The sequence below is a fragment of the Hippocampus comes genome, unplaced genomic scaffold (assembly GCF_001891065.2).
Source record: "Hippocampus comes isolate QL1 unplaced genomic scaffold, H_comes_QL1_v1.1 scaffold44, whole genome shotgun sequence".
Lineage (NCBI taxonomy): Eukaryota > Metazoa > Chordata > Actinopteri > Syngnathiformes > Syngnathidae > Hippocampus > Hippocampus comes.
Window position 1 is genome coordinate 237,220 of NW_017805546.1, and position 17,928 is coordinate 255,147.

General features: G+C 45.4%; 2 protein-coding genes across 5 annotated transcripts in view; both read left to right on the plus strand.

The window, feature by feature from the left end:
* Positions 1-7,319, plus strand: part of osgn1 (oxidative stress induced growth inhibitor 1) — a 12,851-nt gene extending 5,532 nt beyond the window's left edge. The window contains exons 2-7 of the mRNA XM_019879405.1: positions 1,463-1,528; positions 4,269-4,597; positions 4,681-4,772; positions 5,448-5,647; positions 5,987-6,327; positions 6,616-7,319. Of these exons, the coding sequence (XP_019734964.1) occupies positions 1,471-1,528; positions 4,269-4,597; positions 4,681-4,772; positions 5,448-5,647; positions 5,987-6,327; positions 6,616-7,161 (1,566 nt within the window). The 5' untranslated portion in view covers positions 1,463-1,470 and the 3' untranslated portion in view covers positions 7,162-7,319. The remainder of the gene's footprint in view (positions 1-1,462; positions 1,529-4,268; positions 4,598-4,680; positions 4,773-5,447; positions 5,648-5,986; positions 6,328-6,615) is intronic.
* A 4,822-nt stretch (positions 7,320-12,141) lies between these two features.
* The window catches only part of mtss1 (MTSS I-BAR domain containing 1), a 40,424-nt gene continuing 34,637 nt past the window's right edge, over positions 12,142-17,928 (plus strand). For 2 of the 4 annotated variants that reach the window (XM_019879403.1, XM_019879404.1), the window contains exon 1: positions 12,144-12,862. In XM_019879403.1, coding sequence (XP_019734962.1) covers positions 12,791-12,862 — 72 coding nt within the window. In that variant the 5' untranslated portion in view covers positions 12,144-12,790. Of the gene's footprint in view, positions 12,863-17,928 lie in introns of all 4 variants that reach the window. The other 2 variants (XM_019879401.1, XM_019879402.1) reach the window with 2 other exon arrangements.

A 17,928-nucleotide genomic window follows, 5' to 3' on the forward strand; every position in this document is an offset into this window, starting at 1 on the left:
CCTTGGCCAAAGCTCTGCGCATGTCCAAAAGGCCACGTCGAGCGTAAACGGCATGGAACCAACATGTTGTGGAATGTTCCACATCTCCTCCCAACCTGTGAAAAGTGACTTTTGTTTCCCCGCTTGGCTTGCCGAGGTCATTTCCACGGCGAGGGTCGGGCCTACGTTTTTTGAGCGCGGTCCAGGTGGAACCGACTTGTTATATAAACCGATGAGGAGGAGGCCTCCATGTTGGATGACGGCCAAAAGGAGCTCCTTCCAGCACCCTCTGCTGCTAGGACTCCAACTTGGCTCCGTGCCAGACACTTACGCAACTGCACACCCTTTTTTTGCTCTCTCGCTCTCTCGCTCTACAAAGCAGTGGTTGGACTTTTATTTGTTCTATTTAAACAGCAACAAATCCTCAATTCACCGACTGACCCCAAACACAACATCAGGACCGACCAGGGGTTCACAATCTTGCTCAAGGACACTTGGACCTTGAACCCACAACCCTTCTGGTGGGAAATGACCACTCTACCACCTGAGCTGCGACTGTGTGTGCTTGTTTTCTGTGTGTGTGTGTGTGTGTGTGTGTGTGTGTGTGTGTGTGTGTGTGTGTGTGTGTGTGTGTGTGTGTGTGTGTGCGCGCGCGTGCACATTTTTCATGATCTTGCCTGGCCAAGTCAGCATGACTTGGCAGAATTGCTGGCTCTGCCTACATTTCCCAGCATGCACTGCCAGTTAAATGTAGTTTCCAACGTGCTTCGCAGCTGCTGTGTTGACCTAGTAATTTGATTGAACGAATGAATAAATAAATATTTAAAAAAAATAATTTGTTCTCATGATAATTCTGAGTTTATTGATTAGAATTAACCAATTATTTCATATGGGGCAGCAACTGATGATCATTTTAATACCCGATTAACCTGTTCATTTTGTCGATTAATCGATGAATCGAATTTTTAAAAAAAGATTTAGTTTCCTTTTGTTTACTCAAAAAGGAGACATTATTTCAAATTGGCAATGCAGAAAATGCAAAAACGTTGAATTCAATAGGGCTGGGTATCAGTTACTATTAAATAAAATATGAAACACATGAGCAACAAAAGCGACAATCTGAATAAATGACTAAACGCGTGTCTCTCTTTTGGTCGGCTCTCCTCAGTTGTCATTGTTTGCAATCTGAGGTGTGTTTCTGTGTGCCTGCGTGCGCACGTTTTTGCACAACTCCCTGGTTTCCGGGAGTCATGTTGCCATGTTTTAAATATGTGGGCAGATGACAACAGTCATGAGCTCACTCGCCTCGCCTCTCCCCGGGTAGGAAGGTGTGTGTCTGCGCGTGTGCGCATCCGCGTACGGGCACCTTTTGAGTTTGTAATCGAGATCACAAAGGTGATGGGTATGATGTGACAAAAAAAAAAAAAAAAAAAAACAAGGCAGGCGTCCTTACAAGTCGTATGCCTTTGTTCTTTCTCCTCAGTCGACAACATGGAGCTTCACGACAAGGAAACGGTATCCGGAGAGATTCTGCCGGTGGTGATCGTAGGTGAGCGAAAGGAAAACGACACGCTCGCACTCACATTTGCGTGTCCGCATTTACGGCGCGCATCGCATGCAAACGAATGGGTTGCCGTGACGGATCGTAGACGACACCTGCATTGTATAACCAGATCCAACAAATATTCTGCCACGAAACCGCGACAAACGACACAAAGTCAACATTTCTGCCTTTGCAAACAGCAAAATTGTGAAGACGCTCGACGTCAATCATATAACAGGAGCTTCCCTAACACGCGGCTTCCGACCGAAAGACCTCTTCTGCTGATGACGCCTTATTTTGCGTTAGCCGTGCGGATTCGGTGCACAGCGCCGCTTTCGGGGTCTGTCCGAATGTCATATGCTCAAACGCGATGTATACATACGAGCGAAAGACATAGTGGAGAAATCAGGCCGACATTGAAAGCCACAGTGTACTTTTGATTTTTGACACCTTGACGAAAGAGTTTCCTCTTACTTCAGAGATATGTCTCTATGCCCTTTTTTTAAATTTTTTTTTTTAAATGAGGACAGGTCTTGTCATGACATATTAGCCACCCTACAAAATCCACAGATCTCCAGTTGCTTTAGAACGTGATGTGAACACAAATTATGACAGTCAAATATTAGCATTTACTCTGGGCTTTTTATTGGGAATTGTTGATATTTTCCGGCAATGTTATGTCTAGAATGCATTTCTGTTAATTTAATTTGGGAGGTGGAGAGGGTGCGCAATGTATTATGTTGGAAAAAAAAGAAATGAAAGGATTCATATCTTAACTGTAAATTTCTTGTTATGTTCCAAAAATCACTTGTGTCGTTCTTAAAACCAATGACTAAAGACTGCAAATGTTTGAGGCCTTTTGGCTAATGATTTAATAAGTAAAAAAACATTTTTTTTTTCAAGAAATAAATTATCATTAAGAGGGATCATCAGGTAAATACCTGGAGGGGTCAAATAAAGCAAGCCAAAGAGCATTCATTCCCTTCTGGTACTTTGGCACCGCTTGACATGAAATGTTCCGGAAAATGATGAGAAACAGAAATATTATGATAGCGGTGAGGTACGGCCATACAAACCAGGAAGTTATGTATATATAATGTTTACTTGTATACAAGTCATATTTTTTTTTTTCTTAAAACGTTGGATTGTTGTGATCCGTATGCAATTGTTGGTTTCTATCCAATCCGAGCACAAAGTTCAAAGTACGATGTGTTCAAACTTGCTGATTCATGGCTCAGGATTAAAACGTTTCCAGGAAGGGGGGATGTCACAATTCACTGAAAATCGATTGAAACTCGATTTCGGCTGCTTAGAATATGCATCACTGCAAAAAATAAAAATAAAAGAATCGATGATGAAATTTTGATCACTAAAGCATTTCTAATGTGAAATCCATTGTCCATGTATTCATTTTCATGTTTAAACACCGAGAAAAAACTTGTGTCGTTAATGGTTAATTTACGGAGGGCATATCCCAACGTTGTGGCGCGACGCAAAAGGGTTTCGGGTTCAGGGAGGAAGAACAAAAAGGTCGATTGCGAGAAGTGTGACAAATATTGAGAGCGTGTGACATTCGACACTCGATCTCGCGCCCTGAAAGGCCCGCTCTTCCCGTTTCCCAGGTAACGGCCCCTCTGGGATCTGCCTGTCATACCTGCTGTCGGGCTACACCCCCTACCTGTCGCCCGGCGCGTCGCATCCCAACCCGTTGCTGCACAGCAAACTGGCCGAGCAGCCCGGCCTGCCCCTGCTGGAGCAGGACTTGGAGTACCTGTGCGAGGGTCTGCAGGGGCGCTCGTCCAACCCGGTGGCCGTGCTCTTCGACTCGCTGCTGTTGCCCGACAGCGACTTCGGCCTGGACCACGTCTCCCCGCTCGAGTGGCGCTACGAGCCGGAGAGAGCCGGGCCGCACTTGCTGCTTTCCAAAAATCACTTGTGTCGTTCTTAAAACCAATGACTAAAGACTGCAAATGTTTGAGGCCTTTTGGCTAATGATTTAATAAGTAAAAAAACATTTTTTTTTTCAAGAAATAAATTATCATTAAGAGGGATCATCAGGTAAATACCTGGAGGGGTCAAATAAAGCAAGCCAAAGAGCATTCATTCCCTTCTGGTACTTTGGCACCGCTTGACATGAAATGTTCCGGAAAATGATGAGAAACAGAAATATTATGATAGCGGTGAGGTACGGCCATACAAACCAGGAAGTTATGTATATATAATGTTTACTTGTATACAAGTCATATTTTTTTTTTCTTAAAACGTTTGATTGTTGTGATCCGTATGCAATTGTTGGTTTCTATCCAATCCGAGCACAAAGTTCAAAGTACGATGTGTTCAAACTTGCTGATTCATGGCTCAGGATTAAAACGTTTCCAGGAAGGGGGGATGTCACAATTCACTGAAAATCGATTGAAACTCGATTTCGGCTGCTTAGAATATGCATCACTGCAAAAAATAAAAATAAAAGAATCGATGATGAAATTTTGATCACTAAAGCATTTCTAATGTGAAATCCATTGTCCATGTATTCATTTTCATGTTTAAACACCGAGAAAAAACTTGTGTCGTTAATGGTTAATTTACGGAGGGCATATCCCAACGTTGTGGCGCGACGCAAAAGGGTTTCGGGTTCAGGGAGGAAGAACAAAAAGGTCGATTGCGAGAAGTGTGACAAATATTGAGAGCGTGTGACATTCGACACTCGATCTCGCGCCCTGAAAGGCCCGCTCTTCCCGTTTCCCAGGTAACGGCCCCTCTGGGATCTGCCTGTCATACCTGCTGTCGGGCTACACCCCCTACCTGTCGCCCGGCGCGTCGCATCCCAACCCGTTGCTGCACAGCAAACTGGCCGAGCAGCCCGGCCTGCCCCTGCTGGAGCAGGACTTGGAGTACCTGTGCGAGGGTCTGCAGGGGCGCTCGTCCAACCCGGTGGCCGTGCTCTTCGACTCGCTGCTGTTGCCCGACAGCGACTTCGGCCTGGACCACGTCTCCCCGCTCGAGTGGCGCTACGAGCCGGAGAGAGCCGTGCCGCACTTGGTGCTGGGAAAGGGCCCCCCGGGAGGAGCCTGGCACGTAGGTGTTGCGCACACATGCTCCGCTAACCCGTTGTTACGACTGCGCTGCCAGACGGTTGATCCTCATTTGTGTGCCTTCAGGCCATGGAGGGCTCCATGCTAACGCTAAGCCTTGCTAACTGGATGGAGCTGCCCGGACTTAAACTGAAGGAATGGATGAAAGACAAGAGAAGGTAAAGTACGTTCTGACAATGACTCTCTTGGGTCTCAGCACCAGGATCGGTGGATTGGCGGTGTTTTTTTTTTTTTTTTTAGGAGTCCTTGATATGCAAAAAAATATATTTTTGTGCACATATCTATCCGGGTGGAAATTTTAGAAGTCTATGAGCACGAACCCCCCAAAACTCACAAAATCGGAACCACAACAAGAACATTAACCAAAATCAAAACCAGAAGCTACAACTAAAACCAGGATCTGAATTAGAAGTAGAACTACAACTTACACCAAACAGAACCAAAATCCGAGTCAAAATCAGAACGCAACCAGAGTCCTGTCAGGGCCTTGACCGAAACTAGACTTATTTCCAGAAGCAAAACCACAGCGAACATCTTGAGCTGAACCGAAACGGGATGAATAGGATCAGAAAACTAATTCAGAACACCGCCAGAATCAAACTGATACAACACAACCCGAGACAGATGAAGAAATAAAAATCGGAACCAGAATAAGGACATCAAACAGAACCAGAATCAAAAGCAGAACCGATATCATCAGCAACAGCTAATACCAGATGTAGAACCAAAACCAGGATCAGGGAGACAACCAGAACCAACACAACCGAAACAAGAATCCAATCTATAAAGTGGAAGAAGGCCTTTTAAGTCCAAGTGTTTGTTTCCAACGCCAGAAACGTGCGCAACGACCGCGCCACGCCGGCCGAGATCGCCTCCTACTACCAGCACTACGTGTCCCAAATGTCCCTGGAGGACAACTTTGCCTGCGGGACCACCGTCACCTCGGTCACCAGGGAGCCCGCAGATAACCGCGACGCCCGCGGCTGCTGGAGGATCAAGGGACTGCAGTGCCGAGAGGGCGAGGATCTTGGAGGTAGGGACAATTATCGGGCGACGATTGTCAGCTACGTTCGTCAAAACTGTCGGTTGGGTTGTTTTTTTTTTTTTTTTTTTTTTTTTTTTTTTTTTTTTTTTTTTGTCCTGTTGAAATCATTTCAACAAAATCAATGTGGTCATATGCTAAGCTAAAGTTGCTACTTTGCTTTCGGGCCATCACATTTACCAGCCACATGGCGATTAGCATTTAGCATGAGTGTTGTATTTCGTGTCGGCACCTCGTCATGAGCAATTTAGCATATATTAGCATTTGTAATAGCATGGTAAGCTAATAGCCTGGCAAATCCGCCGCTCATTGTCTTCCTTCCTGCGCTAGACGATTCTCCCGTGGAGCAGGTGCCCTTCTCCCTGCTGGCACGCAACGTCGTGTTGGCGACGGGCACCCACGACATCCCCGCCCGGCTTGGCGTGGAGGGCGAGTCGCTGCCCTACGTGTGCCACTCCTTCTGGGAGCTGGAGGGCGCCATCTCCCGCGGCGAGCTGGACGAGTCGTCCGACCCGGTGCTCGTGGTGGGCGCCGGACTTACGGCCGCCGACGCCGTGCTGGCGGCCCACCACCTCAACACGCCCGTTTACCACGCCTTCCGCCGCGCCGTCACCGACCCCGGGCTCATCTTCAACCAGCTGCCCAAGATGCTCTATCCGGAGTACCACAAGGTCAGCGGGTTTTATTACGAACTGTAAAAATACAAGTGTGCAGTACAATGTGGTACGAACACACGGTGAGCCCAATTGTGTTCAGCGCGTCATTCACTTTTTCCACATTTTCTTATGTGACAGGAAAAAGTGCACTTTTATTTTTTTTAGCAGATCTATTACAATATAAATAACTCAGGAAAGCATCGAGGAAATATTCGCAGTTCTTCCGTTATTCCACATTATGTTGCAGCCTTATTTCAGCCACAACTTTTTGACGCTTGACATTTTCCCCGTGTCTCTTTTCAGGTTCACCAAATGATGATGCAGCAGCAGCACCAGTCCGCGTCTCCTCTGGACTCGTCTTCCTCGCCTCCGAGCTTCTTGTCCTCCTCTTCCTCATCGTACGCCGGCTACCTCAGCTTCCCGCGCCACCGCGTGGTCTCTTTCCGGCCGGACCGCAAATGCGTCTTACAGTCGGACTCGGGCCAGCGTAGCGTGGTGCAAGTATCCAAGGCGCTGGTGCTGATCGGTGCCCACCCCAACTTGTCCTTCCTGCCCGAGCAGGGCCGCCCTCTGGGGGTGCGCCCGGATGAGGCCGTCACCTGCCGCAGGAACCCCATCGACGTGGATCCCTTCACCAACCGCGTGGTGGCGGCCGACGGGCCCGGCATGTACGCCATGGGGCCGCTGGTGGGGGAGAACTTTGTGCGGTTCTTGAAGGGTGGCGCCCTGGCCATAGCCAGCGATATCGCCAAGGGACAGAGGGGGGGCGACGGCGTGGGAGCGCCGGGGTCCTCGGACCAACTGGCTGATAAGTGGGTGGACAGGCAGGCAGAGGTGTTACGATTGTAGCAGCTGGAGAAGTGAAGGTGCAAATGGCCTTCCTTCGTCATTGTGCAATTGGACTTTAAAAACAAAAAATCTGTTTTTTTTTTAACTTTCATTTCAAAGCGGTGGTTTTACCGGGCGTCCTCGAGCCATAGCTTGGGCCTACATATCCTAATATGTGATAAAAATATTTGCCATGCACTACTTTCAAATTCATCTACCCTATCCTCCGTTCGTTATTTGCTGTTTTTGTGCTTAGGTCAAATCCATGTCTGACATAAAAGTAGTGCTTTGGTGCCCACCTGTGGCATATTAGTGCCAAGGACCTAAATTTTGCTCCGACGTTTACATGACATGGTCAAATTTGTCATTACTGTTCCTTCACGGCTCACCTGTTTTCCGAAGCTGAGCCATGATTGGTTGTTACCTGAGCCCTGAACAACTGTGATGTCATTTTCAGTCGAAGTCAAGTGGCAAAATGGCCATTTTACTGCTTAAATCATATTCCACATTCACAATCTTAATCAGATTGCCGCGCTTCGACTAATGAGGCTGCAAAGCGTAGAACATATTCTTGGAAAGAAAAGTGTGCTCTTCACTTGCCCTTTAAATAATAGCTCAGCTATGTCAACTCATGAGCACAATTAGGTTGAAGTGAGGCCAGAGCCGAATCAAACAGAAGAGCAACGCTTAGCTGCTATTGTGTGGCATCTGCGGGAGTTCATGAACTCGTTTGGGCGCATCACTTAATGGCAAATTTTTGCTGTTTGCGGCATGGTTCCTTCTTCCACACCGTCCGTATTCAGATGTCATATCATTTTTTAAAATTGTCTGGTTGCTACCAGATGGCAGCAAAGGACAGCTCTTGTCCAAATGAAGCTCCTCAACTCACATATGAAAATGACGGCAAAGCACAGAAACAGCAAAATAGGTGAGGGCTGTTTTTTTTTTTTTTAAATGCGCAGCTAAAGTTGCCAGGTGGCGTGTGTCTTCCACTTTAAGAACCTCATCCTAACCTTAGATGGGCATCACGCTGCTACATCATGGTCACATGACCAAAACAACAAAAATAGGTCAGTCAAGCCAAAACTTGGGGTTCCTTCTTTTTTTTTAATATCCGTTTATGTGATCATTCTTACGATAGTAAGTAAGTGTCTAGATATCTATTGTTCATTCCATGACCAAAGTCATGATTCAGTACACTGTGATGACAGTTTTGGTCATCTTCATGTGACGCTAACACTGTTCACACGGCACTAACTGTATTCATGGCATCATTGGCGTACTTTGTCAAACAGAAAATATACGGCGTTGGGATACACTCAACAAAAATCAACAGTTACGGGTTTTTGCTGACCTTTTTTTTTTTTTTTTTAAATTCTGGCCTGCTTTCCTCCTTCCTTCCTTGAAATGTACTGATTTCCTTTTCTGCCTCTATTCCTGACCTCTTTTCTGCCTATTTTCCCCTGGCATTTTTTCCTTCCTTCCTTCCTTCCCATAAACATACTTATAGCCTGCCTTCCCGCATTCTCATTTCTTCCGTGCTTTTTAAAATTCCTTTTCTTCCTGTTTGTCTTCCTTCTCTCGGGCCTACTTTTATTTCACAGCCATACTTCCTTTGCTTAAAAAATATCTTTCTGACTTCCTCCACTTGCTTTGTGTAAAAAAAAAAAATAATTGAAGCGTATCCCTATTTCTGGCCCAGAGATATGCTCATGAGTGAGGACACTTCAACGTAAAATGGATGCCCCACATTTGGAATGAGTACGCAGAGTTTATAATAACATTGGAATTTTAATGTAAAAATGCTATATTTGTAATTTTTTTTATATTGCTTTTTGTGATATTTAAAAAAAACTAAAAGTTTCTAAATCAAGTTTAAATGTACAATGTATGTTTTTGACTGAGTGCCCTGCTTCGGGTGATGCATATTTTTTTTTTAAACATTTGTTTAAACTTGAAGTTCGTTCATGTGTAAAATATGGAAACACCGCGTGGTCTTCACCAGCTTCCAAAATGACACCACAACTTTGTATGCAGACAAAATAGACCTTGGGTCGAAAAATGCAAACACTGGATCCTTCGTTTTGGTTGCTCACTGACCTCGGACCTCGCTTGATAACTTTATTCCCCACCCCTCACAACTCCATGTCCCTGCAAGAAAAGTTTTCCCATTGATGATTTACTTAAAAGTTAATCATTGGCAACACCAGGGGACAAAAGGACAGTAGAACAGTTTGAAGTTACCTTACTTGACCTAAAAATTCAACCAACAAAAAGGCTAATTTATTTCACTTTTTAAAAGCAAACTAATCCAAGTTGTTCTCATTTCAAAACTTTTTTTTACCATTTGAAATAATATAAAGACAATTGTTTTTATGTGCTGGTGACATTTTAGGTCCAATTTTAATAGTATTTGCTGTAATACGTCATTAAAAAAAAAAGACGCCAAAGCAAATTTTTAACTTGTGTATTTAATCCTTTCCAACGTTTTGTACGATATGACAAAATTTCCTGTTGTTTGCACTCCAAATTGGACCACTTTTTTGGGGCCGTTCCACTATGTGACAACAATATTTGATTTATTGGCCAAACATGCAAAAGCAAAACACATTTATGCTTGTACTTTATTTGAAATGAGCCGATCATCCCGTCTCAATGATGTTTGTGTTTAACTTTAGTCAACTTGTATGTTTAGTTTTGCGAACTCGGACACTGAATTGGCTCGTTTTAGACAAGCCAGTGGTGCCTTCCAATCTCATGCAATCAATAACGAAATGATTAAATTTAGATTGTTGTCTACTTCAATATGCACAAGATGATGTTTGTACTCCGTATGAATATGTTTGTATCCAATCAAATTGTGTATATTAAAGGCACTTCTGTGCAAACCTACCTATTCCCTGTCAGTTTAGTTAAACCCAACTTACAGGTTTTGGAAGATACCATTCATTGTTCGGGCGATTGTTTGTGATTATTTTGCAGATTGACGAATTCTTAACAACAACAACAACAAAAAAAACGCTTCAGTTGTTGTGAAACTCTTGTTTGTGTCTACATGACTGCATGACACTGAATATTTTTTAAGCCAATTATCTAATTTAGTAAATTGCTAATTGATTGGTTTTAAATGGTAAAATAAAATATTTCTAAAAATAAACACATTTTCCAAGTGGAAAAACAAGAGCAAGCAATTGATTTTAATTAAGTAGTGTTATCTCACGCCACCAGATGTCACTGTTGCACGAGATAGAACAAGTCATGCTGTCATTCTTCAACTTTTCAGAAGGTACTACCCAAGAATGTCTTACTCTCACACGGCGTTAAAATATTGGAAAAGTAAAAAAGTCTACAAACTAACAATTTGATTAAAATGTATTACACATTAGAGTTCCACTAACCTGAAACTCAATAAATGTTTTCAAAACAAGCACCGGTTAAAGATTCAATGCAAACGTATTGAACTTTAACGTTCAATACCAACGAACCGAGGGAACCTTGGTATCTAATGTATTGCATGTGCAATACAATACATTACAATGCATCTTTATTCATTTCGTGCTTTCACAATTCGTTGCAGTTGTAACAGAACTGTTTTACAGAACATTTAACAGAAAATAACAATAATCCAACAGAACACATAAGATAAATGTGTCAAATGAGTGCATAAAGAAAGAGGGATCCAATCTACACAAGAAAAACCAAAACATTCCATTATTCCCGTTTCCATGGAAACCAGACTGGGATTTGGCTGGCCCCAATGATTCAGCACATCCAAGATGGTTGCTATGGCGACATTGGGTAGTGACACGCTTGTTGCCAGGGGATGACTCAGCCAAACACACACACACACACACACACACACACACACACACACACACACACACACACACACACACGCACACAATGTACAATGGCAATAAAGTCTTCCTATTCTATTCTATTCTATTTTGTTCTGTCTAACAGTACTCTGTTAGTTTTGACTTACTAAAATTAAAAATTATGGCTGACTAATAAGTTGACTGACTGTTTAGTCACTCGTTTTTCCGCCCCTCCTGGACACCCCCACGACTTCTCTCCACAACAAACACCTCCCTCCACCGGGATACGCAACGTCAAGCCATCAGGACGCAGTCATGACTACATAACGACTCAGACTTCAAAATAAAACGTGTGCCTGCGCGCGCGCGCGTGTGTGTGTGTGTGTGTGTGTGTGTGTGTGTGTGTGTGTGTGTTTCAGTCGTGCACGTGTAGTAAATGTGTAGTAAATGAGAGCTCTCAAATCACCTGGCATACTCTCACACACAAAACAGAATGCTTTCCACTCATATAGAAAACTCATGCTCGGGGCAGAAAAAAAAACTCATTCACAAAATTAAAACACTCCATACACAGAATTAAAATGGTCTCACACACACACACTGATATTTTTTTACTCACACACTACTGAAACAGTTACACAAGGATACTGCTGAAAAGTTCTCATACACACTACAGATTTTCAGCAGCTCATATCCTCTACTGAAATGCTCTCACACCCAGAATAAACTCTCACACACTCGACTGCAACATCTCATTCACACAGCCGAAACGTTCCCATATGAACCACTAAAATTCTGTCAATGCTACTATTTTTTTCTCATACACTACTGAAACAATCACCAACACAAACATTCTCACTCTTGTCGATATTTGTTGTTCAAAATGACAACTAAAACTCTCTCACAGCCTCCTGAAATATGTGTATCATATGAGCGTATTTCAGCATGAGGTTTGAAATCATTTCTGCAGCGTACATGAAAGTGTTCTAGTAGTTTTTGTGTGAGAGTGTCTCAGTAGTGCGCATGGGAGGTAATTATAACTTGCATCCCTGCACTCTGCCTGTCTCATTCTAGGCCCAAGTGCGGTGATGGAATTGAGATTTTATTTTGAAATTTTAAACAGGATGTAGAAGTTGCTGGCTACGACTACCTTGGTGACTCCGAGAAAACCACACACGTTACATATGCGCGACGAACATTCTCACTTGAAGTAACGAGGTCGGAGCGAGGACTCCCCGTCGGTTGCAGATAGTGCGGCGTCTGAAGCTCGTCACAAGGCAACATCGACGCTTCGCCGGGAAACGATGACGCGTGATTTTCGTTTTTAGAAAAAAAAATAATAGCACTTAAAAAGAAGCAGAAGGACGGAAGAGCGACCGAGAGGCGAAGTGGTGAAGTAGCGCCCTATGTCCACGCTCGTAGTTTCAGGTTGCTAGCGGAGTTAGCCACCTAGCCGCGGTTAGCTCGCAGTCAGCGGCCAACTTTTCATCATATCCCGGTCAAGCTCGCTCGTTTCAGTCAGGAAAAAATGTGCTCTTCTTCGGGACGTTTATCCGCATGGCCGGCGGCTAGCATCGGCTGAGAGCCTCCCTTCTCTATTTTTGTGTCCGTTTTTCTTGTACTGCACATTTTTGGGGCTGTTGATTTGACATACACAGACTGGACTTTTGCCCTACGAGTGCTGTAACGTTAACCTCCTCCAAAGGCCTCCATTTATCCTACCATTGGGAGTATTCTAAAACTTCATTTTTTTATATGTAATTTTATTCGTTTTTATTTCAAAGAAGACCAAGTTGTCCCGGAGGATTTTTTTTTTTTTGCCTGTGTGGAAAATGGATGCGGGCATAGAGAAGGAATGCAGCGCCTTGGGAGGTCTCTTCCAGCTCATCATGAACGACATGAAGGTAATAATGTTTAAATCACATTTAAATGAGGTTTTGGCAGATTAAAAAAAATAGCAGCTTCAAGGGAGACGAGCTTCATTCATTGTTGAGGATTTTCCGCTTCGTCCACGCACATTGTTTGGCCTTCTGTTTACGTAGAAGCAAAGCGAATCATGCAAAAATGTCAACGTCAAAGGAATCGCTGATTGACAACGCGTGAAAATAAGGACCGGAACTTTACTTTTAGCATTTTTAATACGTTTCGGACTCAGTGATACATAGGTATGTTTTTTTATTGGTTTTTTTTTTTTTCATATAAGCGGGTTCGGAGGATGCATGGATGGATGGACATTGGCGCCCTGAGATACGAGCCGTCGTTGAACCGATTTTTTTTTCTTTGACTTGCGAGTGTGAACTTGCAGGCCGTGAACTCAAGCGACTTGATAAGTTCCAAACAGCAGTTTGGCATCAAGTGAACAGTTTTTCATAATTTAAGCTTCCATCTATTCCTTACCAGCCTCAGTTGAGGTGTACTGTCCAACTATATATTAAAAACAGTTTTCCCTTATTCACGTGACTTAAGTGCTATGAGAAATTATTCCATTTACTTTTACCAAGAAAATACTACTTTCCTCCTAAAAAAGAAATGAAGACTTCCATCATCCAAAATCAAGTGAATAACGGCATAGGCGGGCCAAGGTCTGAAACGAAAGACGAAGGCGGAATGTGGCACGTGACGTCTCCATTGAGGCTTTTACTGTCTCGATTGTGACACGATAATGACACGATAAAGTTTCTTGGCTTGAGAAATCCGCCAAGGTTTGCGTAACACGGCGGCACCATGAATGACTCGCCCAGCGACCTGGCGATTATTTGCTAAATTTCTCATTTGATATCTGACAGCCTGGCGGACAAAGGAGAGAAAATTAGGAGCTTCGGGTTTCACCCCGATGTCAAACAATTTGCTGCTCACCTGATAGAACTTGTAGAACGAGACGTGACTCATGTGGACTCGAACATAACCGGGAAGAGGTGCGTGCGTGCGTGTGTGTGTGTGTGTGTGTGTGTGTGTTTGTGTGTGTGTGTGTGTGTGTGTGTGTGTGTGTGTGTGCGCGCGTAAACCAGACTGTGTCACTCTCTGGCCACCTCCACATGGAGCAAAAGCTTGTAGTGTGCTGGGCAAGGTTCTGGATAGGTTTGTTTGTTTGTTTGTTTGTTTGTTTATTTATTGTAAACCTTGACTGTGGATGGTGGGATAAACAAGGCCTTCTCAGTTACAGTTGGGGTTACAAGTCAGTGGGTGATGCACACGCATGGCTATGGCTTGGCCACCCCTCACGAAGGCGTTTTGTCACCCTGGCCGCCCCATTAAACATTTCTGACTCTGCCCATGCATGCGAGAGTCTGCCTGCGAGTGTATCAGCGTGTGAGAGTGTGGCAGTGTGTGACACGTCAATGAGAGTATATGTGTATGTGACAGGGTTTGTGGGAGAGTGAGTTTGAGAATGTCCACGAGCCAGGGTGTGCACGTGAGTGTGAGAATGTTTGCGTGTGAATTCAGTGTGTTTCTTCAAACCCTGGCGCGAGAGCGTCTGTTGTTTGTTTCTGAATGATCAAGTGTGTAAATGAGGGCGTGGCGCCATGTGAGAGGACGCTCCTGAGAATGCGTGCGAGAGCCAGTGACTGTGTGTATCTTTTGAGAAGCGGTGAGTGAGCTTGCGTATGTGTGAGATGAGTCTGCGCGTGTGTTTTCTTGAGCGAAAGTGTGCACGTGTTCGAGTGGGTGTTTGTGTGAGAGCCAGTGAGTGTCTGAGGGAGCATGTGAATGTGAGAGCCATCTTGCGTAATGTGGTGTGTGTGTGAGAGAGGGTGACTGTCTGTGCAGGACAGTGTGTGTGTTTCATGAGAGAATGTGTTCTTTGAGTGCGAGGGTGTGTCTGATGGTGTGCGTGTGTGTGTGTGTGTTGTGTGTGTGTGTGTGTGTGTGTGTGTGTGTGTGTGTGTGTGTGTGTGTGAGAGAGACAGAGTGAATGAAAGTGAGTCCAGTCCACTTGTGTTTGTGTGTGCGCGCCCACGCTCGCGCGCGATTGGGATTGGCATCGTTTGGCGGCCGTGGCCTGTTCCCAAGCAGGGCAGTCGCGCTCGCCTTCTGCCTCGTTGGCACGCGCTGGCGGTCATGTGGAATTAATCGGCCTTTCTGCCGGGGTAAATCTCTCTCATCGGTGGGGGGGGCAACGTGACCCGATCACTCTCAATCAGTCTGGCATCAACGCGCCCCAGCGCGTTGGGCTCATTATGCTAATTGGGCAAACACGCACACACATTGTGTTGACAAAGGAACAACTCGCGTGATGTGAATCCGTGTCCTGCGGCTTTCCTGCCGCATTCCGACAGTATGCTCGGGGGGGGGGGGGGAGTCGGTCATCCCACGCCAAGTCAACCCCAGAATCTGAAGCGTTGAACAAAGCGAATTTTGCTCTTTGTGAAACTTGCTGTGCTTGTTCATCGTGGTGACACAACTTTTCATCTCAAATTTTAGGTGGCCACGCCCCCTTTTTGTCCAACTCATTAAAACCGGGTGGGCCGTAGCTCTCACCCAAACCCTCTGCTCCGACTGACCTCAAATTTGAGATGTGGTGTTGTGCATTCCCAATCACCAAGTACCGCAAGTTTCATGAGAGGCAAAATCTGTTGATGATTTGGCAGGGGATGCACGACATTGGCGACTCGAAATCTCGGTGTGACTGTGTGTGAGCGGGACGTTTCCCCAAGATGTGCCCTGCGATTGGCTGGCGACCAGTCCAGGGTGGACCGCGGTATCATTTCAACTTTACTCTTGTGGTATATTTATTCTCGTTGGCACCATCGCTGCGCTTCGGACGAGGAGCCCAGCCGCGTTACCGATCAGCCACGCCAGCGGCGACACTCTGCGCACCGCCGTCCATCCATGCGCTTTTCCTCCCGCCGTCTGTGCGCCGCTTCGCCCTGCTCGTTCGAACGCTTCGCAGGGATTCAATGAGTGCTTTTCTGCTTGTTAGCTGCTTACTTGAAAGGAAAATGTCGCTCCCGACAACAGCAGACCTTCTCAGCCACCTCCTCCTCCTCCTCCTCCCTCCCCGGCCTGCTGACTGAAATTGAAACCTTGTGTGTGTGTGTGTGTGTGTGTGTGTGTGTGTGTGTGTGTGTGTGTGTGTGTGTGTGTGTGTGTGTGTGTGTGTGTGCGTGTGTGTCTGCGTCTGCGTACAAGTCGAATGGCCAAAAGTTCTCCGACTGGCAACTTGTACACGCAAACCTTGGGGTTGTTGTTTTGGATTTGGAAGCAAAATGCTCCTCCTCCCATTTGTAAAACTTTTTCAACTCTCACGCAAGCACAACATTGAATTAACCACTGTGACTACGAACATGTAAAAACCATAACGCACTCAATCATGCCTTTTATGCCCAAAGGCAGTTGCAGATTCATCCATCTAGGAGCGAAAAGAAAGTTAGTGGGATTTTTTTTTCCTTCTTTTTATCAGAGCTGGAAAAAAAAAAAAGTGAGGTCCAGGAATTTTTGGCACGGGCTGCGAAGATATATGAATGTAACCAGTAAATACAGAGAAGGACGGTTCTGCGGCTTCCATGATTTACGTGGCAGATGGTATAAATTTGGCCTACGGTAACAATTTGGACGACCGAAGAATTGCGCTTGTTGACCACATTGTTTCTCTCTTTGTTTGTTTGCCATACAGACAGTTCCTGAAATTAATTTACAGCTATATTAGTGTAGGTTAGCAATAGACTGTGGACTACGATGTGGTATGAACAGATGCCCGTTGTCATCTGAGGACCTGCTGCCGCTTTATTTTTATTGGTGCTTTTTTTTGGGACTCGTTAAAATGCAAATCTGTGACACGCATTCATTGCCATCATCTGCAGTGACATGCACTGATATATGAATCAGGTCTTTCATCATCAAGAGAGAAAAGTTTGCGGCTGCACCAAGATCCCAGCCAGGCATGTTTCTCACGAGTTCCAACCAGGTCTAATCAAACCTGTTTGATCGTCATGACGATCCAGGGCTCCCTTTTGGGATGTGTATTACGGAATGTTCCGCGCGATCGACTTCAGGAGGATGTACAGTACTCGGGAAGGGCCAAGCTGGACATGAGTCAACAGGTAGCGAGACGGATGAGTGACGCTGAATGGAGGGTGTGCCCCGATGACACATGAACACGCACGCAAATGCTGCAGCACTCCCGGCAGAGGCTCGGTGCATTTGAAACGATTCACGAGTCACCGCCGTCGCGTGCGGAGGCGTTGTGTGCCGTAATGGTTTGCGGAGATAACGACGAGGTGACCTTTACACCCGAATCTTCCCAAGTAGTTTGCTTGCAACGCTTTCAGTGGATCAAAATGAGTCGTTCTTTCGTCAGTAAATTAGTGACGCCACTGCCAGTAAACGCAAGTGCAATATCAAATCACAAACAAGAGAGTCATTTCCATGTCGGGTGCGGAGGCCGCTATAAATTCGAGCAGATGGCGACATGGCACCCGCGTGACTCGTCCGCGGAGACGTGGAGGTTTCGACCTTTGCGCATGATCGCCACCGATCTGGATGAGCGTGCGGCGGCGGCATCAAGCGCGCCGATTCCAGCAGTCGCCCCCTCGCTTCAACCGCAAGCTCATCATTTTTGCAGTGCGCCGCTTTAATTTGGTGTCCTTCTCCCAAGAAAGCATTAACCTGATGTTGACACGGCCCGGCTGTCTGCTTTCACTGCTTTTGTCCCGCTCTGACTCAACCAGCGCTGCTCAAACAAGCCCTTCAACCTGCTGTTTGAGCAGCCGCTGCCCCCCCCCCTTTTTTTTTTTTTTTTTTTCAACCGCAAGCTCATCATTTTTGCAGTGCGCCGCTTTAATTTGGTGTCCTTCTCCCAAGAAAGCATTAACCTGATGTTGACACGGCCCGGCTGTCTGCTTTCACTGCTTTTGTCCCGCTCTGACTCAACCAGCGCTGCTCAAACAAGCCCTTCAACCTGCTGTTTGAGCAGCCGCTGCCCCCCCCCCTTTTTTTTTTTTTTTTTTTTTGCCCCACAAACACTTTTAAA